Source organism: Gossypium hirsutum, chromosome D13 (assembly GCF_007990345.1).
Source record: "Gossypium hirsutum isolate 1008001.06 chromosome D13, Gossypium_hirsutum_v2.1, whole genome shotgun sequence".
NCBI lineage: Eukaryota > Viridiplantae > Streptophyta > Magnoliopsida > Malvales > Malvaceae > Gossypium > Gossypium hirsutum.
In genome coordinates this window covers 54569286-54593163 of record NC_053449.1, presented here as the reverse complement: position 1 = coordinate 54593163, position 23878 = coordinate 54569286, and the positions used below count along the sequence as shown (strand labels likewise).

General features: G+C 30.3%; 2 protein-coding genes across 2 annotated transcripts; both read left to right on the top strand.

Moving 5' to 3' along the window:
- Positions 1-15283: 15283 nt before the first annotated feature.
- LOC121203383 (uncharacterized) lies at positions 15284-16664 on the top strand. The gene is made up of 2 exons (XM_041109144.1): positions 15284-15466; positions 15833-16664. Exon 2 carries the CDS (start codon positions 16087-16089, stop codon positions 16600-16602), a length of 516 nt encoding a protein of 171 aa, XP_040965078.1. The 5' UTR covers positions 15284-15466; positions 15833-16086; the 3' UTR covers positions 16603-16664.
- A 5084-nt stretch (positions 16665-21748) lies between these two features.
- LOC121225136 (uncharacterized) lies at positions 21749-23185 on the top strand. The gene is made up of 2 exons (XM_041109143.1): positions 21749-21891; positions 22244-23185. The coding sequence occupies exon 2, from the start codon at positions 22501-22503 to the stop codon at positions 22987-22989; it is 489 nt and encodes a 162-aa protein (XP_040965077.1). The 5' UTR covers positions 21749-21891; positions 22244-22500; the 3' UTR covers positions 22990-23185.
- Positions 23186-23878: the final 693 nt, after the last annotated feature.

The window sequence follows — 23878 nt, the reverse complement described above, 5'->3', positions numbered from 1 at the left end:
CAGGAACACCTAAAGGAACCGAATCTACTTAGATTTTTAAAGTAAGTAGCTTACATGTTAATTCATCTTTGTTACTGCTTGGTCTTTAAGGCAGAAAAGAAAGCCCTGACTGGTTGCTCTTTGGGAATTTTGGGATCCAAAATTTTTAAGCATAATAAGTAGATAAGAATGGAAGGATAAATATTTTATCATTTTAGATAAAATAAAAATGTTGGAATGTTGTTGCCCATCTGTTGGCTGTTGAAGGATTAAAACGAGGGATACATCAATGCCTGCGAGACGGAGTTCTTGATTTTGCCAGAGAAGGGCATATGTTTACTGCTTTGAACATATGTTTTCTGATTCAAGGGAGGGGAGTCTTGGGTGGATGTAGGATCTGGAAAGGGCATTTTTGCAAGAAATGAAAGGTTGAAGAAGGTTGAGAAGAGGACTATTTAGGTAACCGAAGGAAATTAATTACTGATTGTTGCTTTGTAGGAGAGTTTACTGCTTTTGTTTCATTGGTTGAAGCATCAGTGGCTTCTAGAGCTTTCTTTTGGATTGGGTTGCTGGGCTTTAGTTTGTTCTTGTTGATGGAAAATTTGGGTGATAGGGAAAAAATAACGGGGGAAGAAAGTGATGATGACAGATGCAGTTTGGGATTTTGGTGAGTGGGCTTTGGTATTTGGTGGGTTTTATGGGTAAATTACACTCAAGTAATTAAATTATTCGTAAGTTTATATTTTGATCATTTAATTTTAAAAAAATTATAAAATGATCACTAAATTAAAGGATATATTTTGGTTTTTTAATATTTTACAAAAATAAAAACATAATTATGTTAAAAATGTTATTAAATTATATATTATTAAATTATTTTTAATAATGATCTTATTAAAATTTAATAACAATAACAATAATCATCTACTTAAAAAAATTATGCTAAGGGTATTCTAGTCATTTTAGTTTTTTTCCTTATGCTATTATAACATCATTCTATTCAACCAAACACAAGAATACTATTACAGTTCTATTCCATTCCATTCAACCAAACAATTGAATTACTATTACGCCTCTATTCCATTACAGCTCTATTCTATTACACCTCTATTCCATTACAGCGAACCAAATGTGCCCTAAGTATTGTTGGTGCGGTTAGTTACTATAAAATAAAAATTTTAATATCCATCAATTGCAAATATTAGCATATGCTAGCATGGAATATTCTGACAAGTACTCCCATTATTCAACTGTTGGTATAATGTCACATGTTCATTTTGATTTTAGGGGTTTAATTTCTAAAATGAGTGTTGGGGATCGACCCGATTAAACAACGAACAAGTTAAAATAGTGGAAGAAATTGAGAAATTTGACACACAAATTTAATGTGAAAAAATCCCTCCAAAGATGATATAAAAAACCACAGGTAAAGATAATTATACTATAATGACAAAAGAACGAAGAGTACAAAAGATGGAGATAAAAACTAAACCCTAAAAACAAAGAACCCTCAAAACATAAACACAAAATTCTCTAAAAGTATTATGAGTTCTAACATCTAATAACTATATTTTCTAAGGTTGTAAAAGAGTCTATTTATCGGCTAAATTTATAGGTCAAATAATAAAAGAATAATCTACACTAATCAGAGTTTGATTGAAACAAATAAACAGAGTTTAACTAGAAGATTATTTCACAAATTTGATTGAAATATGAGTCCTACTCAACAAATCTCCACCTTGACTCATATTTCCACAACGTCATCTTTGCCAAAGTCTGCTACGGGCCTATCTTGAACTATGCAGGGAATTAACTGAGTCGAATCTATGCTTAAAAACTCGAATACTTCTAGCCTTCGACTTCTACACTGCCAAACCAAAACTAACATGAGTTTGATTTTCACGAACACACTGACCTAACTTTTCAAAACTTGCATCCAAAGGAGAACCTCTCTTCAACAAAACAGACATACTTTTCCCCTCATATGATCAAGTTGCCTTTGCTCCAAACGAGTTGACTTCGACTTCGTAATGGGCGAGGGACGTCCAATATCACCAGTCACTATAAAACATTCCAGAATATAAAGGCTGCCTGTCCTTTTTCCTTTTAACAAAATGAAAGTCCCACGAGAGACTTTAATGATGCTCGACTCGATGTTGATTCTACATCCATTCGAGTCTAAAATACTCAAGGAGATGAGATTCTTTCGTAAATATTTCGTAAATCAGGTACATAATTGACATTTGAGAGTGTCCTAATCGTCCCATCGTGCATCCTAATTATAACAGTACCAATACTAATTACCTTACTGGATGAATCCTTTCCCATGCGTATAACTCCACCTTCAACCGAACTGTATGTGGAGAACCATTCTCTATTGGGACACATGTGGAAAGAATATCCCGAATCTAAGATCCACTTGGACATAAGCTTGGAGTTATCACTCATTAGCACTAACAAGAAATCATCACCACTTTCATCGACCAAATTAACACCAGTTACATCTTCCTCGTTACTCTCAGCAACAATTTTATTTCGCAGTTTATAACAATTTGCTTTGACGTAACCCAACTTTTTACAATAGCAACACCTTTTGTCTCGCTTCTTTGAATGCTACCAAAACAGAAGCTTGTGTACCTACCTTGCTATCCTAACCAAACTCATTATCGAGTTTGTCTCTACTCAACAAATGACCCTTCACATCTTCGAATGAGAGTTTGTCTCTGCCATAAATCAGAGTATCCTTGAAAGACTTGTATGAAGGGGTAAAGGGTACAATAATAGCATAGCTTGATCTTTATCATCAATTTGAACCTCAACATTCTTTAAATCATTTAAAAGAGTAATGAATTGACTGATGCGATTTCTAAGAAGCTCTCCTTTGTTGATGCGAAATATAAATAGACATTGTTTCAACACTAAACAGTTAGCTAGAGACTTGGTCACATAAAGAGTTTCTAACCTTTTCCATAATTTAGATGAGGTATTCTCCATTAATACCTCCTGCAATACCATATTTGCAAGGCACAACTGGATTGCAGACAAGGCCTTTTCATCAAGCTCTTCCCATTCTGTTTGATTTAGATTCTCAAGCTTTTTCCGGATAATAACCTTTTTCAAGCTAGTTTGAACTAGAATTATCATCATCCGAACTTATTATAGATTGAAATTTGTGACAGCATCGAACTTCTCAATTTCAAACCTTGTTGCTACCATCTCTGAATGGGTTGATCTATGAAAATTGAATTAGCTCTGATACCACTTGTTGTGGATCAACTCGATTAAACAACGAACAAATAAAAATAGTGGAAGAAATTGAAAAATTGAACACAAATTTAACGTGGAAAATCCCCTTCAAAGAGGATAAAAAAAATCACGGGTAAAGATAATTATACTATAATGATAAAAGAGTGAAGAGTATAAAAGATGAAGATAAAAATTAAACCTTGAAAACTCAAAAATTTGAAAACAAATAGCCCTCAAAACGTAAACACAAAATTCTCTAAAAGTGTTATTAGTTCTAATCTCTAATGGGTGTATTTTCTAAGGTTTTAAAAAAGTCTATTTATTGGTCAAATAATAAAAATAATAATCTAGACTAATTAGAGTTTGATTGAAACAAATAAACAAAGTTTAACTAGAAGATTATTTCTCAAATTTAATTGAAATATGAGTCATACTCCACAATGAGGAATCAATAAATGAATTTTTATGATCATTATATATTTTTAATATTTTATATTTTTAAAATATAAATTTTTATAATTGATTAGAACTTGTTTTGAATTTTATAAGGTTTATAATTATTCATATTTTATAATTTATTATAATATTTATAAGTTTTTATGAGTTTTATTATAAAATTTATAATTTTATAGAAATTTCAAATATGTTTTATTTTTTTTTATAATTCATTAGAATTTTTTATAAGTTTTTATGAATTTTTATAAGTTTATATAAATTTGTAATGTTGTTACATATATTTTAAATATTTTTATAATATTAAATATTTTTATGGTTTTTTATGAGACAAATATAAGATTCAATCAAAAGTGGTTGTATTTGATTGGTTTGTCAATTGATTTTAACAGTCAATATGATAAAATTTAAAAATAGTTAATAGAGGGACTTAATTGATTTTATTTTTGTGAATGACATAAGCTCAATTGAATTGAATTTTGTATAGGGCTCAATTGATTTTTTATTTTTTAAATACGTTTAAACCATTAAGAAAAAAGGAAAAAGTTTGAAACGTATATATATATATATAAAGTAAAAAAAAAAACACAATTTTTATTTATTTACTTCACACTGGTAAAAATCTCATTACTATTTTACTATTAGAAAAATTACATTTGGTTGTAAAAAGAATATCAAATGATGTTATTGCATTAAAATAAAAAGTTCTAATTATAGTGGTACAAATCTCCGGTGAAGAAAATTTCGAATACACGAACGAAACTTGAATAGAAAATGAAAAAATAGGACAAGGCTCAAAGGCGTGTATTAAGCCACTATTTTTAATGTTATATTCGCCTCAACTTATATTCGGTGTGCAAAAGAATTTCAAGCAAATTAACCTCGAGGATACAATGAATCCAATGACTATTTGCGTTTTGAACTGACGAAAATATCCACTAAACAATGAGCAATGAATAACAAGAAACTCAATTTCTACAAATAATTTCCGCAGTAACTCTTTATAGAACAATTTAACAATATTAGAAAATGAGGAAGGATAGAAATAACTTTTAGAACTTGTTGGTGTGATTTCCAAATGAAATCTCATTCCTGTTTATAGGAATTTTCATCTCTTCATAGAGACATCTTTCAATATGTATCTTTTTGAATAATAATGTCTTTAAAAAAATATACTTATTCATTTAATGTTATAACTATTCAAATAATATTATTTGAATAGTTATAATTGTTTAAAAAAAATAAAATGATATAACTTTAGACCAATGATCAAAAGATTTATCTTTTGATTAATTACACCCAGTCATTTATAGTTATTGGAACATTATAAATATTTGAAAATGTTCCAACAATCTCCCCCCATTTTCAAAATATTTTAGATTTTGATATTCTTGGAAATCAATTTGCATAAATGAACGTGTCTTATGATTGACCCTACACTTAGTGAAAATATATTAAAGTTAATCAAAATTGCATGGTAGACTAAAAGTTAATCGAAATTGCATGGTAGACTAAGCTTTGAACCAACTATTCCATTTGATTAACTAAACACATTTCATACAATGATTTCAACATCGGCCAATGCATGGTATCTAGGGACACTATTTTGGACATGTGTTTGTGTCCTCTTTTTATGAGTGCTGTCAGAGCCAAGCCCTTAAGCTCCTAGAAGCGGCCATACTTCCACTCACATAAGTAGATTCCATCAAGAGTGTTTTCGTAATTATAACACTCTAACATATTTATGTCATGGGTCCATTAAGAGTACATTAATCATCCTTCCTTTATCATTATGGGCACCTAGCACTTTAATCTTAGGATGGATTTATTTATAGTGCTAACAGTCACATGCTAATGATGTACTTTGTCTCATTGAACTCAAGACTTGATGTTATACCAAACGTTGAGTCGAGTTTCTATCATGGGTGACTCTAATTAATGGGCTTGAGTCCCATCTCTTTTGAGGTTTTTTTAACTGCATCTCTAGCAAAATTTCTTGTTAAAGGATCCTGTAACAATCCGATAGTCACGAATGTCAAAAAGTACATTCCTGAGACTCCGTTATCATAAATCGGACTCGTAAATATTTATTAAAAATATTTACGAAATTATTTGTGTAGTTAATTAGGTTTTGGTTAAGTGAATTTGCATGAATTAAGAGCAATTAGGTATAAGGGCTAAATTGCATAAAGGGTGAAAGTTAAATTATAGATTAAAAAAATTAAAGGGACTAAAGAAGCAATTATGTCATTCTCCTTTAAATGAGGCGAGATAAGGTGTCATATTATTATAAAATTTAAGTTAAAATATATATGTTATAATATAAAACCTTAAGAATTAAGTGTATATATATTATAAAATTATAATAAAACAAAATAAGAAAAAGAGAAAGAAAGAAGGCTAAACGAAATAAAAAGAAAAAGAAAGAAAAGAAAAAGGGGAAAGAAAGAAAGGAGAAAGATAAGGTTAGGGTTTCAAAGTTTTCAAGTTCAATTGGTTAGTCGATTTAGTCCCTTTTCTTGTAATTTTTATATTTTTGAAATCCCGATGTTAAATATTACCCTACCCATGTCAAAATTTTAGAAATTATTGAGTTTTTAAGTGTTGTTAATGTTGAATAATTTTAGTATTAGGGATTAAATTGATAGATTTTAAGTTAGAAGTGAAAAAAGGATTAAATTGTAGAATAAATTGTAAATTTTGAATAATAGAGACTAAATTGTGAAAATTTTGAAATTTAGGAATTTAATTGAAAATAGGGAGTTAAATTTAGTTTAAAGTGAAATTTGTGTGAAAATATAAGGTTAATTGTAAAGAAATAAAGTTAGTTTCGAATTAGGGACTAAATTGAAAATTATGCAAATATTGAGTAAAAATTAAAATATTCAATATAAAATTGAATTGTGTTGTATAGATGAATTTTAATTGTTTTAATTCCGTAGCTAACGTCGTACTGGAATCCTCGACTAAAAAGGGAAAAGATAAAGTCGACAGGGAATAGTTCGAAATTTCTGGTTTGTATTTTTATAATCCGGAACTAGTTATTAATTGTTGTATTTTTGATTTAATGCATATGGTAAGTGTGAAGGTGAGTATTTGTCACTTTGAAATTGAATTGAATTGAAGTTGATTGAATGGATTGAATTGATATATATATTATGAATGTATTGATTATTGAATTGAAATGAATATACATATGTGCAAACATTATAATTGAATTTTGGTTGTATTTGGAAAGTGAAATTAAACCCTATTAACTATATCGGGCTTAGTTGGATATAGATGGCATGCCATAGGATTGGATGAGTTCAGGGACTTTTTCGACTTCGAGTCGATGAGACATTGGGTGTCAATCTATCACTTCAGATTTATTCGATGAGGCACTGGGTGGCAAACTAGTGTGTTGGTTAGATCCGTGTATCCGTCTGAATCCGAGTCATGTTAATAGGGGTAGTTAAATAAAATAGTACTATGATTGATATTGGATGATATTGTAAGTGAATTGAAAATGGAATAGTGAATTGAATCATGAAAATGAGATACATAAATTATGTACTCATGAATTGAATATGGAATGAATAATGTTATTGTTTAAATGAAATATGAAACAAATTGTGAAAAACTATTTATATAACAAGTATGAGAATTGGGATAATTGTGAAACAAATGAAATATGATATGCTATTATGTATGAATTTAAAGAGTTGGCATATGGTAGTTGTGATTTTTAAATAATATTAATATATGTTTATATTTTAAATATACATTTGTAATCTCTTGTCTCTAAATATTCGCATTATAGAAATACCATCAAATTTTACTCAGCGTACGGTTTTTGTTTTCCGTGCGCAGATTAGGTACTTCAATTTTGATCACCGATCCGATATCCGACAACTATCCCGATCTCAAACGTGGTGATGTTTATCCTTTTGTGTCGGCATGTACCTAGTGTGTCTAAATAATAATTATTTTGTGGTTTGATTGTAAATGAAGTTATAAGTTTAATAATGGTTTGGTATATACATATGAATATGTGTTTGTGTTTGAAGTTATATTATGACATGTTAAATTGATGTTTAAGTGTTCAAAAACTAGGCAAAATGGATTAAATTAGGTATGTTTATAATTTGGACTTGAATAATGTTTTGATGATATGTTTTGATGACATAAATGTGGTACCAATGAGGGTATATTGGTTAGGCACCTAGGACGATTGTTTTGACATGATTTGAATGTGTTTAATTGTGTTTTGAACTGGTTAAACGAATGATTTTTGAATTACTTAGTGTCCAAGCTTGTAGGGAATGGTAAACTTGTTGTTTAAGGTACATGCTGAGTCCACACGGCCAGACACACGGGTGTGTGACTCGACCGTGTAAGACACACGGCTAGCACACAGGCGTGCAAGGCCATTTCGAAAGGGCACACAGTCTGGCACACGGGCGTGTGGCTTGGCCGTATGACCTAAGTCAGAGAGTTATACGGGCATGGACACAGGCTGGGACACGGCCGTGTGTCCCTATTTTGAATTCCCATACGGTTTAAGACTCGGGCGTGTCTCCTGGCCGTGTGAACCCTGCAGCTTTGAAAATTTTTAATATTTTTCAAAAAATTTCCTAAGTTTCCGAATTAGTCCCAATTTGTTTCTAATGCGTATTTTGGGCTCAAGGGCTCGAATAAGGGATAATATAAATGAGTTTGATTAGTTTATGACTTGAATATTATATGTTATGAAATTTTTGTAATTTATTTCTATTTGATTGGTAAACTACGATAATGCTCTGAAACCTTATTTCAGCGACGGACATGGGTTAGGGGTGTTACAGATCCATCAAATTTTCACTTGATCTTACATAATTAATAGTGATCACTCCATCAGAGATTAATTGTCGGATATAGCTATATCTTAATCCAATGTTTCTAGACTTGCCATTATATACTTGGCTATATGCCTTTGCTAGAATAGCCTCACTATCACAATGGACAAAAATAGGTGAAATTGGCTTAAACCATAAAAGTACATCATAAAGCAAATTTCTTAATCATTCTGCTTCTTTAGATGTAGCGGCTAATACAATAAATTTTGCTGCCATGGTGGAATCAGTAGTACATGTTTGTTTCTTGGAACCCTAAGAAATGACTCCACCAGGAGTGAAGATCTGTTCACTAGTAGATGCATGATCTTCTAAACTTGTAATCTAACTAGCATCCGAATTCCCTTCTAAAACTGGAGGATATCCATTATAAAACAATCCATAGTTAATAGTTTTCTTTAAGTACCTAAGTACTCTATTCAAAGCTTGCCAGTGCAAACTACTTGGGTTACTTGCATACCTACTCAATTTTCCAACAGCATATGCAATATTTGGTCTTGTACAAGTCATTATGTACATAAGACAACCAATTAGACTTGCATATTTCAATTGATCAATTTTTCTACCAGCATTAGATACTACTTTTATTTGAGGATCCATAGGTATATATGCTGGTACACAATTGAAAAGATCAAACTTTTTAAACACTTTTTCAATGTAATATGATTGTGATAAATCTATAGTGCTTTCCTCTCGGGTTATTTTAATCCCAAGAATAACATCTGCTACACCTATATCCTTCATAGCAAAGTTGTTTGACAAGAAATTCTGTGTTTTCTATTTGTTTCAAATCCATGCCAAAAATGAGCATGTCATCTACATATAAACAAATTATGACACCTTTTCCATTTTCAAATTTGCTATATATGCACTTATCGTATTCATTTATTTTATAGCCAATAGCTAAAACAACCTTGTCAAACTTTTGGTGCCATTGCTTTGGTGCTTATTGAAGTCCATATAGAGATTTAACAAGCTTACATGCCTTATGCTCCTATTCTGGAACAACAAATCCTTTCGGTTGTTCCATGTACACTTCCTCTTCCAATTCACCATTTAAAAATGCAGTTTTAACATCCATCTAGTGAACAACCAAATTATATATTGAGGTAAATGGTATTAAGAGTCTAATTGTAGCAATTCTTGCTACTGGAGCATAGGTATCAAAGTAATCAATACCTTGTTTTTGTGTAAAACCTTTGGCTACCAACCTTGCTTTAAATTTATCAATGGTTCCATCGACCTTCATTTTCTTTCAAGATCCATTTACAACCTATTGGTTTGGAACTCGGTGGAAGATCAACAAAGATCCAAGTTTAATTTCCCATTATTGAATCCATCTCATCATTTATTACTTCTTTCCAAAAAGTAAAGTCTTGAGATTTCATTGCCTCTTCAAATGTAATAGGATCAGATTCCATATTATAACAATAATGTATCTTATTGCATATAATTTCACCTTTTCCTTCTACAAGAAACATAATGAAATCTGGTCCAAAATCTTTGACATTTTTAATCCTTTTACTTCTTCTTCTTAATTCTTGACCAGATTCATTATTATCAATTTGTTCCAATGGAATCATTCTCATTTGAAGAATGAATCAATTGTTGTGGATGTAATTGTCTTGAAATAGAATTAAATATATTTTCATAAAAAATAACATCTCTTGATTCAATAACAATATCAATTGAAATTGAATCATTTGGTTCAATTACCATGAACATATATGACTTGCTATTATGTGCATATCCTATAAATATGCATTCAATTCCTTTTTCACCTAACTTTTTACGTTTAGGTGTTGGAACATTGACAATATCTCTGTAACCCCAAAACTTCAAATAATTAAGGTTTGGTTTCCTTTTCTTCCATTGTTCATAGGGGAATATTTTAGTTTTCTTATTAGGAACACTATCCAATATATGAAAAGCTGTTAGAACAACTTCTCCCTAAAAACCTTGTCCTAGACTTGAATATGATAATATTAAATTTACCATTTAAGTCAAGACTCTATTTTTCCTTTCTGCTACACCATTTTGTTGTGGTGTGTAAGGGGTTGAAACTTGATGAATAATCCCAATGATTTAAAATAACTTGGATTATAGTATTCTCTACCTCTATCCGATCTTAAGCACTTGATAACTGATTCATACTGAAGTTCAACTTCAGATTTATAAACTTTAAATTTATCAAACGCTTCATATTTTGAATGCAATAAATATACATAAAATATCTAAAATAATCATCAATAAAAATAACAAAATATTTCTTTCCACCTAATGTAGGAGTATTATGTATGTAACATAAATCACTATGTATCAAATTAAGCAACTTTGTTTTCCTTTTAACCTTAGGGAAAGAGTTTCTTGTAATTTTAGTCAACATACATGTATTGCATTTTTCAATATTATTATTAAAAATAGGAATTAAATCTAACTTATGCATGTCATTCAAATTTCTATAAATCAAACGACCTAATTTATAATGCCATAAACAAGAAGATTCAACAATATAAGTAGAAATATTATTTTTATTCTTATTAATAATATTGAGTTTGAACATGCTCTCACACATATCCTTTCCCTACAAAAATTCTTCCTCTAGAAAAAATAAACTTATTTGCCTCAAAAACAAGTTTGAAACCAAACTTATTCAACAGACTTTCAGACACTAAATTCTTCCTAACTTTTGGTACATAAAGTATATCATTCAAGGTTAAAACCTTTCCAGAAGTGAATTGTAGTTCAACAGACCCTTTGCCTTTGATTTTTGCTATGGAAGAATTTCCCATGTACAAGACATTGTCATTTTCACATCGTGTGAGCTTTGTGTACATGCTTTTTTCTTTGCACACATGTGTGGTTGCTTCGGTATCAATCCACCATGCATTATCATCTTGTGCCATATTAATTTCATATATCATTGCAACAAACTTTTCATTATTATCAACCTTAGAAGATGATTTCTTGTTTAAAAATCGACATTCATTCTTGAATTGTCCCGGCTTATCATAATGATAGCACGAACCCTTTTGTTTCTTTTTGAACTTAGGTGCTCTATCAGTCTGTTTGAAATTTCTCTTGAATGGTTTAATAATCTATACTTCCTTCGTAACATGCACTTTGGCATTTTCAGAATTTAGGTTATGATATTGCTTTCGATATTCTACTTCAATACGAAGATGATTTGCAAAAGCCTCAATAGATATTTCCTCTTTATTGTGTTTTAGACTTATTTTGAAGTCTTTTCAAGATGGAGGAAGTTTGTTTATTATGGAGGATACAACAATCATTTCATATATTTTCATATCATATTTCTTAAATTGATTCAACATTTTTCCAATATCACAAAATTGTTCCATAACAAAACGACCATCAACCATTTGATAACTATTGAAATGTCCGACAAGAAATTTCTTACTTGTAGCATCTTCGGTCATGTATCTTTTCTCCAATTTGTCCCATAATTCCTTAGCGGTGACCTCGTTTTGGTAGGTGCTGAAAAAACCATCAGATAAACCATTCAATATGTGGCCTATGCACATGTAATCAACATTGTCCCATATCTCCTTTTTTGGGTTACAGTAACAGATTCGATTTCATTCTCTTTCGGTCTTAGTGCATCCAAAACATAAACAATCTTCAAAGTTGTTAATAAGAAGTGTATCTTTTTCTACTATTGTATGAAATTGCCACCATCAAAACGATCAAGTTTGACAAAGTTGGAAGCCAACTCCCTTAGTGTTTCACTTTCATTTGTTGTGGTAGTCGTGATGAATTTTATAACCTTAAAATTGTTATCAAAAACCTTCGGTGAGGAAAATCTCGAGCACACGAACATAACTCGAATAGAAAATGAAAAAATAGGACAAGACTCCAAGGCGTGTATCAAGCCATTATCTTTAAGGTTATATTCACCCCCACCTATATTCGGTGTGCAAAAGAGTTTCAAGCAAATTAACCTTGAGGATACAATGAAGCCAATGACTATTTGCGATTTGCACTGACGAAAATAGTGCACTAAACACTGAGCAATAAATAATAAGAAACTCAATTTCTACAAAGAATTTCTGCAGTAACTCTTTATAGAACAATCTAATAATATTAGAAAATGAGGAAGGATAGAAAAAACTTTTAGAACTTGTTGGTGTGATTTCCAAATGAAATCTCATTCCTATTTATAGGAATTTTCACATCTCTTCATAGAGACATCTTTCAATAGGTGTCTTTCTGAATAATAATGTCGTTAAAAAATATATATAATTATTCATTTAATATTATAACTATTCAAATAATATTGTTTGAATAGTTATAATTTATTTTCAAAAATCAAATGATATAACTTTGGACCAATGACCAAAAGATTTACCTTTTGATTAATTACACTAATTCATTTATAGTTATTGGAACACTATAAATATTTGAAAATGTTCGAATAGGTCCTAGTCCCTGTATTTTTTAAAATTTGAAATTGAATCTATTTACTTTTAATTTAAGATTAATCTCTCTATTTGTCAAATTTTAAAACTAAGGTCTAATTAATAATATTATTAATTGAATATTGTTAACTGGAAATTTATTTTTAAATAAAACAATTGAATATAAAATGTCATATATTCAAATTTAAGAAAAATCTATATGACACTCCACACTCGACCCAGATGACAAACCCCAATGTGAAAAGCTGCATTCGTTGCTGACAATTCAGTCTAACTTTGTATTTTGAATACACTAAGAAATCAAGCAAGAGACCATTTAAACTTGTATAGACATCATGTTTAAATAACATTTCATTCCAGTTAATCTATTATGCAAGTTCTTAATTCATCATACAATACCCTCTTAGTTGTTTAGTCTTAGGTACATATTATTACTAGTGAAACTTCAAAGAATCATTGCAAGGACTTTGGTGAACTGAGTTGTATGCTTTTAGATGCTTTTGAACTAAACGACTAAAATTGATCTTCTCCTGATACCTGCGCACAAAACAAACATGTCTGGATGCTAAGCATTAGATGCTTAGTGGTGTTAATATAATTGAATAACAATGTATATATATATATCTATATGTATATATATATATACTAGGTAATTAAACATGCTATTAATTCATAAAATAAACTATCCAATCAAATTCATAATGAAGATCACTATCTTATAACAACATTCCCTCAAACTTTTATATGAGTTTCGTAGCTCGATCCAAGTTTTGTATTTTAACGTATTGATGCACCCTCAAGGTATTGCATTTAGTTTCATGTATCAAACAACTTGACCCACTTTATAGCATCATTCACATCTCGATTTTAACTCAAGCATAATCATTAACTTACTGTATGTTCAACAAACAATTGCAATTTCCATACCTATGGTTTATATTACTCGAATTTGAGTATGAATAGATACGCGAATAACATGACAAACTACACTCGTGACCCAATAGGGAATATGGAAGTCAAATAGAGTGTGCTTAGTGCTAATTTACCTTAATATACGCTCACGGACTCCCAAGGCTCTGGAGCTAGTGATACATTTCCACGGGCATCCAGTGCTTTGAAGAACTATCCGATATCAATATATGCTCGTGGGCACCAAATACTTTGAAACTAATGATACATTCTCGACCCTTCAAAAACTAGATTAGTGATTTCGTTTTCATTTACCATTATAACATAATTCAATATAGTACCTTCATGATATCAAATACAATTCAACTCATAATAGCATTCATATAAGTATAGTTGATAACTTCAACAATCATCACCCATTTATTTCTCATTTTCAACATTGCCGTTTATTCAATAAATCTAATAAACTTTTAAGACATTTATTAGTCCATCTAAATTTAAGTCATTAATATTTAATGATGTTAGAAGTAAATTCATTAAGCACTTGTTTCTCATCCATCTTCCTCCAATAATTTCCTGCCTCCGCATGAAACATATACCACAGTATCATTTCCAATTACTAATTATAACAAAATCTAAGCATGGATGCAAGCTATATCTATTGTATTTCTCACCCACTAGTACCATAATATTAACATTAATTTAATAAGGATGAAGGTTGGGTATATTGATAGTGTATTTTTTATTTTACAAATAATTTTAAAATTTTGATATATATCTTTTTTTTAAAATATTTATTTTTAATATTTTACTATACAGTATAAAACATTTCTCAACCCCTAATTCTATGTAGTAGAGTTTAAAGAATCTATTATGTAGCAAATATTTTCCCACCATTGTTTTTGACATGGTAGAAATTAATGGAAATGGACTGTGGATATCATGCTAATCCACTAACAAATTTTTAATAATGATTTAATTATTCTCAAGCCGGTAAATTTCACATTAAGGCTTTACTAATTTTCCCTAATCAAATTTTACTAATTTAATCACTCTGTAATTTAGTCTTTGTACTATTTTCACTAACTATTCAAATAAATTATTCAATAATTTTAATTGTTAATTTCCTAGTCAACTCCTAAATATTCTCGGTTTAATAATTGGTTTGTCTTGATTTAAGAAAATTTAGCCTCGAAATTAAATTTTTTGATACCAACGAAAATCGAGTCGTTACAATGCATTAATGTTATTGTAAATTTGACTTTAATTTTTCAAATAAGAAGTAGAGAGAATAAATTTCAAGAAATGGAAAACGAGACTAAATTGAAAATTCTCAAAGAGTACAGGGACTGCAAGCAGAATTAAACTTAGAAGAGCGCGTAGTAGTACAACGGCTAGTTTCCATGTGTATATAAAGGGAGGCGGCTTCCCTCTTTCACTTCCCTCTCTGATTGAATTTTCAGCTTCCTCTCCCATTCACGCGATTTCTCAATCCCTCGTTTTCTCGTTACGATTCCTTTTTTTTTTGGGGTTATATCTCTGTTTCTAAAACCTTTTAACATTCAGGTTTGTTTCGATTTCTTGTTTCTGATTTTGATCTACAGTTTCATTCTGAAATTCAACTCTGTTTTTTTAGGTTTCTTGGTTCGATTTAATTTTCGTTTGGTGATTTTGGGTTCCCTGTTTTGATTTTTTTTCCTTTCTAGTTTTTTTCTGGGTCGTGATTATATGTAGGATGTTTTTTTTTATTTTAACCCACAGTTTCCTTCTAAAATTTGAACTCAGCTTTTTAGGGTTTCTTACTCCGATTCATTCTCTGTTTTGGTTATTTCCTGTTTGGTGATTTAGGGTTCCCTGTTTAGACTTGTTTTTTTCTTTTAATTTCTATGGGTTGGGATTATACGAAGGAGCTAACTGATCTGTTGAAAACAGGGTTTGATTTGCACAGCAAATGCATCATGGGGTTATCAGGGATCCACCATCGTTTCTCAGTTGCGGCCTGGGTTTTATGATCCGAGGAAGGCTCTTTTTCAGGCATTGGACTTGGTCCTTTTTCAAGGATCAAGTAAATTAGTAGATTTATATATTTTCGTTTTACAAAGATTGCAACTTTACTTTATTCACTCCTCGTGGGTAAAAACCATTATCATTATCGGGTATCAAGATCTTGAGGTCTTTTGATTACAATGGGGAAAAACAAGCCATCCTTGGATGCCTGCTCCCTTCAACCCTCTGCCGACTCAAACAATGTATACATTTTAGTCACCAACACCAAATCCAGGGAGAATCATCGACTTCCAGTTCCAGATGACAGTATTCTATCCTTGCTCGCCATTTTCATCGATGAAAGCACGAGAGATGGTCCGGAACCGGAAGATGCGCACTCTGTATTGTATTTTAAAGCTTCTGATTTGTTGGATGGTCATGGTCATGGTCATGGGGTTTCTCTTGATGATCAAAGTGACGAGATTACATCAAGATTGGCAACCTCCATAGATTACTCTGACGTTGCCTCTCCTACTACATTAAAGGAGATTCCCCAGCTTTCACACGATGACAGCATCTTGGCTATGCTCGATATTTTCACGGAAGATAGCACGATGCTGATAGTCGGTGAGAAAAGGGAAGATGGCCCTCTGCTGGTTTCACTTGGTGATGAAAAAGATGATGAAATCTTCTCATTGTTGCAAAACTTCATATAAGATCATAGTTTTGTATTTGCTTTTAAGGAAATTAATAGCAATGGATCTTGATTGTTTTGTTAGTATTCATTCGTACATGTTAGAATTATGAGAGATTTCCCCTCCCTGCATTTGTTAAAGTTGTAAGTTTCATACAATTCTTTTGGAGAAAATAAAACTAAAATTTCAATAATTATAAGCTCCAAAGTTTGGATGTAATTCCAACATTTTAGAATGTGAGTCATAATTTGATGCATGAATATTTTTTCATATATTTAGAAGATGATATCTTCATAATCAAAATAAATAGTATTTTGTTAGTTCATAGATAACAAACATTGCTGTACCTTTGAGGTAAGAAATGAATCCCAGTCTGCAATTGAATCAGTATTTGGGATTATATTTTAAATTCACACTTATCTTTTTTTTTTTTATAGTAATTGATTTGAACTAAAACTTAATTAAAAGGAACTGATGAAATCTAGATCCACATTTGGATGGTGTTTATTTGATTTCACAAACCATTGAACCAACACCATGTAGTAAAACAGCTGTTTTTTTTTCCTTGTTCTTTTGGGGACTTCATGCATCAATTTCTTCTTTCCTTATTGCTTCTACTTGTTTTCTTCTATGAGAGCGAAAAGGGTAGATGCAAGGAGGTTCCTGATACACAAATTCTACACTTCTATACATAACTACGTTCAAATATTATATTTAATCTTTATATTTTCATTTTTTTGACACCATTCAGTTTTATAATGTCATTAGTTAGTCTAAATATTTTATTTTGTTTAAAATGCTAATGTAAATTTAAAAAATTATTAACACTGTATAAATTTTATGTTGAATTTAGGATCATTGCAATGCGATCTTCTTTGTCACATGGCTACTAAGTTACGATTTAAAAAAAAAAATAGAATGTCATTTAAATGAATTTAACATAAGAATTTTAAAGTTGTTAACAACTGAACCTAAATTTTTGAATTTAAAAAGTAAAGGGAGTAAGTTCTTGAAAATAAAAGCATAAGAACTAAATCAAAATATATGAGAGACTTCAGAAACGCGTATTTGTAACCTTTAAAATAAAAAGGTCTGGATCGGGTTTTGTGATAATTATTATTGGAACTCCCGAGGAGCTTCAAAATGCAGTAAATTATTTAAAGAAAGAATTTAATATGAAAGATCTTGAAAAAATAATGTTTTGTCTTGGCCTACAAAATGAGCATTTAAAAGATGAAATTCATGTCCATCAGTCAATTTATACTGAAAAGACCTTAAAAATTTTTTACATGGGTAAAGCGCATCCATTGAGTACCCCGATGGTTGTATGATCATTAGATTGAATTTTGTCATTGTGAGAATGATGAAAATTTTCTTGGTCTTAAAGTACCATATATAAATGACATTGATGTATCTTGCAAACAACACAAGACTTTGTAATAGGCCAATTTAGCCCGGGCTCATAAAAAAATAATAAACCCAAAATAATAAAACAAAGTCCAAAATTATATTATTTGGCCTAATCGGGATGGCCCATTACTTGAAAAGGTTGAAGGTCTATCTACAAGCTTGATGCATATGGAAACATAATATTCAAGGATATGCAATCTTAGATATGATATGCAATCTTAGAAGATATGATTTTCTAATATTAGAGATTTAATTTGTAGGTACCTTTTAATCTTAGCCGTTGATGTAATTAATTTGTACCGTTGGATTTGGGGAGGCTCAACTATAAATAGATGCCTCTCCCTTCATTGTAAAGGGACGGAAGTGGGGAATAATAATAATTCTTAAGAGTATTCCCTTAAAATTTTCTTTCTCTTGCATTTTTATTTTCTTTGGCGTGTTCAATAGGGTCCTTTCGACTTCATTTGCGGATTTAGGCCCAGAATTTATGTCAAAGCTCGATTTAGTCTCTTCTTTTATTTATTATTTATTATTATTTAAATTTGATTTTCTTGTTATTAAATTATTATTGTTATTATTATTATTATTATTACTATATATATACATACGTATATTTTTTTACAATAATATATATACATACATTTGTTTAAAAAACTTTTATAAACACATGCACATATGATATATATATATTTTATTATTATTCTATTTGCATAACTTTTATATACATATATATACATTTACATTTTATATACATATACATATTTTTATATTTAGTTTCAATTTTTTTTTACTTTTGTATATATGTACATGTATCTATTTATATATATTTCTAATGAATATTTTATATATATATATACGCACATGTCTATGTTTTTTATTTGCTTAAATACAAACTTATATTTTCAACACATATGTTATAATATATATATGTATATTTATATATTTTTCTTTATTTTCGTAAATGTATTATATATATTTTGTTATAAATTCTATAGCCCAAAATTTTATATGTAAACCCATGTGTATATCTTTTATTCTTTATAATTTCATGTATATATTTTGTACCTTTTTTCTCTTTATATTTTTTTGTTTATTTCCTTCATTTGCTTATTGATTTATGTTTTCATTTATATTTTGTTCATTTGATACTTTACATGTCGTCGTTTTTTATGTACATTAGTTTCGTTTATTTCTATGCCATTGTTGTATTTATTATTGTATTTTACACTTAATGTAGCATTACATCATTTTTTTACTCGATTTTAAAATTTTCAAAATTGAGATAATACTCGTATTTAGGATTTTCAAGGAAATTGAGCCCTAACGTATTGGGTTCCAATTTTCTTCATTAAATCTAACAATCGAGAATTGCTCATTAATCAAAAAATAAAATGAAAAGCTTGTTGTCGGGAATTTAATATGTTGTATCCTAACGTATTGGATGTGACGTATTGATTTCTCGAGACAAAGATTTTAAAAAAAATAATAATAACAAAAGAAATATTCCAAGTTTAGGATTTTGAGAAATTGTGCCCTAACGTATTGGGCCGCGATTTCTTTATAAATTTAAAAAAAATGAATATTCTTTTAAATTTAATTACACGAGTATTTTGGACTAATTCATTTTTGAGGAATTAGAATGTCCCTAACGCATTGGGTGTGACATTTTCTTTCTCCGAAATGATAAGAGTCTTAATAAGTAACGTTTTTTAAGTTTTTATTAAGGATCATATTTTTAAATTTTCGACATTAAGACACTAATTAATTAACTAGGTACCAATTTTGGGCGTTATGAGGGTGCTAATCCTTCCTCGTACGTAACCGACTCCTGGATCCATTTTTCTAAAACTCGTAGACCAAATCTATTTTTTAGGTGATCCAATCACACCTCAATAAAAGATTGGTGGCGACTCCCAATTTTTGTTTTTTTAAAGTCGACAACTAATTTGTTTTTTTTTTCTCAAAATAAAATATGGTTTCGACAGACTTGATATAACTTTTGTTGTAAACTTGTTAGCAAACTTTAGTTATTCTCCAACACGTTGACATTGGAATGGAATTAAACATGTATTCAAATATCTCAGAAGGACCATTGGTATGAGATTATTTTATTCAAATGATTCAAAATCTCTATTAGTTGGCTATGCTGATGTTGGTTATTTATCGAATCCACATAAAAGTTGATCTCAAACAGGATATTTATTTACATGTGGGGTACTGCCATATCACGACGTTTAACAAACCAAACATTACCTACCGTTTCTTCAAATCATGCAGAAATAATTGCAATGCATGAGGCAAGTCGAGAGTGTGTTTAGCTAAGGTTATTCACCCAACATATCTAGAAGATGTTTAATTTGCCTTTACAGAAATAGATGCCAACTATCTTATACGAAGATAATGCAACATGTATAGCTTAATTGAAGGGTGGTTACATCAAAGGTGACAGAACGAAACATATTTCACTAAAATTATTCTGCACCCATGATATTGAGAAAAGAGATGATATAAATGTTCAACAAATTCATTTTAGTGATAATTTAGCATACTTTTTTACTAAGGCACTGCTAACTTCAATATTTGAAAGACTACTATGTAAGATTGGAATGCGTCGACTCAAAGATGTAATGTAATGTTCTCATCAGGGAAGTCTAAAAACAAGTTGTATTTTTTTCCTTTAATCAATGTTTTGTCCCATTAGGTTTTTCTGGTAAATATTTTTAACGAGTCATCTTGTAATAGAAGATTGTGTACTCTTTTTCGTTTATTAGGTTTTTATCCCACAGAGTTTTTGCTAATAAGGTTTTAATGAGGCACATTATATACCAATGGACATTTAAGGGGGAGTGTTATGAATATATTATTAAGTGGACGTCCATCAAGATTAAGATAAGTTTTGATATACTTTAAATTCTAATAGTCATTAGAATTATATCTTTACTTCATTTATGCTTATTACGCCTATAAATAGACTTTGAAGAAACATTGTAATCATCCCATTGATCAATAAAATATATTCTTTATTATTTCTCATATTTTCTTTGTTCTTTACCCTCTCTATCTCTCTTTATTTTATAACATAAACTAATTTTTTATAGAAATTTTAAACTAAATTTGATTTGTTTGAAAGAAATATTTTAATTTTAATTTATTTAGATCATGTAATTACTTACACGTGGATTTAGTAATTATATCATTAATTCATTAAATAAAATTAAAACCCCCAGTTAAAACTAGTATAAAGTAAAGAAAAAGAGTAAAATATTTATTTATCATCACAATTTGTTATTGAAAAGAATATCCAATAATGTTATTACATTAAAAGAAGAAAGTCTAATTATGACCCTAGTCCTTGTACTCTTTAAAATTATGAAATTTAATCCTTTTTCTTTCAGTTTCAGAAATTTAGTCCCTTTATTTGTTTGATTTGAAAATTAGAGTCTAATTCATTAGAAAAAAAAGTTAGAGTCAAATTGTTAACCATGTTAATTGACTTTTACTAAATTTGAATATTAGCTATCAATAAGATTTTAATTTCTAAATAATTTTTTTGAATATTAAAATTTAAATAAAATTTATTAACTTTAATTTTTCAAATAAGAAATGGAGAGACTAAATCAGAAATAAAAATAAAGAGACTAAATTTCAAATATTTCAAAAAGAATAGGGACCGTAAGAAATAAACCAAGAAAAACGCGTAGGAATACAACGGCTAGTTCCCATGTGTATATAAAGGGAGGCGGCTTCCCTCTCCCTCACTTATTTTCACTTCCCTCTTTCACAGAGTTTTCAGCTGCCTTTCCCATTCTTGCGATTTCTAAATTCCTCGCTCTCGCCCCTACGATTCCTATTGATTTTTTTTGGGTTATTTCTCTGTTTCTGAAACCTTTCATAATTCAGGTTTGTTTCGATTTCTTGTTTCTGATTTTGATCTATACTTTCGTTCTGAAATTCAACTCTGTTTTTTTAGGTTTCTTGGTTCGATTTAATTTTCGTTTGGTGATTTTGGGTTCCCTGTTTTGATTTGTTTTCCTTTCTAGTTTTCTATCTGCCGTGCTTATATTTTTATTTTAACCCACAGTTTTCTTCTAAAACTTGAACTCTGCTTTTTAGGGTTTCTTACTTCGATTCATTCTCTGTTTTGGTTATTTCCTGTTTGGTGATTTAGGGTTCCCTGTTTTGACATGTTTTTCTCTTTTAATTTCTATGGGTTGGGATTATACGAAGGAGCTAACTGATCTGTTGAAAACAGGGTTTGATTTGCACAGCAAATGCATCATGGGGTTATCAGGGGTCCACCATCGTTTCTCAGTTGCGGCCTGGGTTTTATGATCCGAGGAAGGCTCTTTTTCAGGCATTGGACTTGGTCCTTTTTCAAGGATCAAGTAAATTAGTAGATTTATATATCTTCGTTTTACAAAGATTGCAACTTTATTTTATTCACTCCTCGTGGGTAAAAACCATTATTATTATTCTCGGTTATCGAGATCTTGAGGTCTTTTGATTACAATGGGGAAAAACAAGCCATCCTTGGATGCCTGCTCCCTTCAACCCTCTGCCGACTCAAACAATGTCTACACTTTGGTCACCAACACCAAATCCAGGGAGAGTCATCTCCTTCCAGTTCCAGATTTCATCGGTGAAAGCACGAGAGATGGTCCGGAACCGGAAGATGCGCACTCTGTATTGTATTTTAAAGCTTCTGATTTGTTGGATGGTCATGGTCATGGTCACGGGGTTTCTCTTGATTATCAAAGTGACGAGATTACATCAAGATTGGCACCCTCCATAGATCACTCTGACGTTGCCTCTCCTACTACATTAATGGAGATTCCCCAGCTTTCACACGATGACAGTATCTTGGCTATGCTCGATATTTTCACAGAAGATAGCACGATGATGATAGTCGGTGAGAAAAGGGAAGATGGCCCTCTGCTGGTTTCACTTGCTGATGAAAAGGATGATGACATCTTCTCCTTGTTGCAAAACTTCATATAGAATCATAGTTTGTTTTTAAGGAAATTAATAGCAATGGATCTTGTTGTTAGTATTCATTCGTACATTTTAGAATTATGAGAGATTTTTCCCTCTGTATGTGTTTCAAAGTTGTTTCATACATTTCGTTTGGAGTAAAATTTTTTTTTCATTGTTTATGACAATGAATGTTAATATAAAATGTTTCTAATAGTTTATTAATTTTTAATAATAAAATGGGTTAGTGACAGTGGGTTTCAACGGGCGGTGTGGTGCGTTTAGTTTAATTTTTGTCTTACGTTACAGTATAATCTCAATGCCACCCATGACCAATATGAACTTGAAGTTTCCTTCGTAACCCCCAAAATTTCTTTGTAGTAGCTCTGTTGCTTCATTTTATAGGGAACCTCAAAGTGGCTCTATTTCATTATATTTTATTTAGATCCCAATTTCATTTTTATATTGTCATTGACATGACATAAGAGATGTCGGTTTTAGTCTATCTTTTTCTATTTCTATATATGTATATGTAAAGCTCAAAAATTATCATATAATAATCCAGAAATAGAAAAGAAAAAAGGGAGGTTAATGATGATTTTAAAATATTTTATACCAGGGAATCTAATATCCTTACACATGACGATAATCAATTCGGTCGTTATAGTCGGACTCTATTATAGATTTCTGACCACACTATCCATAGGTCCCTCTTATATCTTCCTTCTACGAGCTCGAGTCATGAAAGAAGGAGAAGAAAGAATCGAGAGCTATTTTTACACTAATTACGAATAAACGGACCGCATGTCCAAAGTCACCCTAAACCGGTTTTGACTCAACCTAATTCAATAATAACACTTAAATTTCAATAATTATACTAAAAATAAATAAAATAAGACGCAAATTATATTTTTAT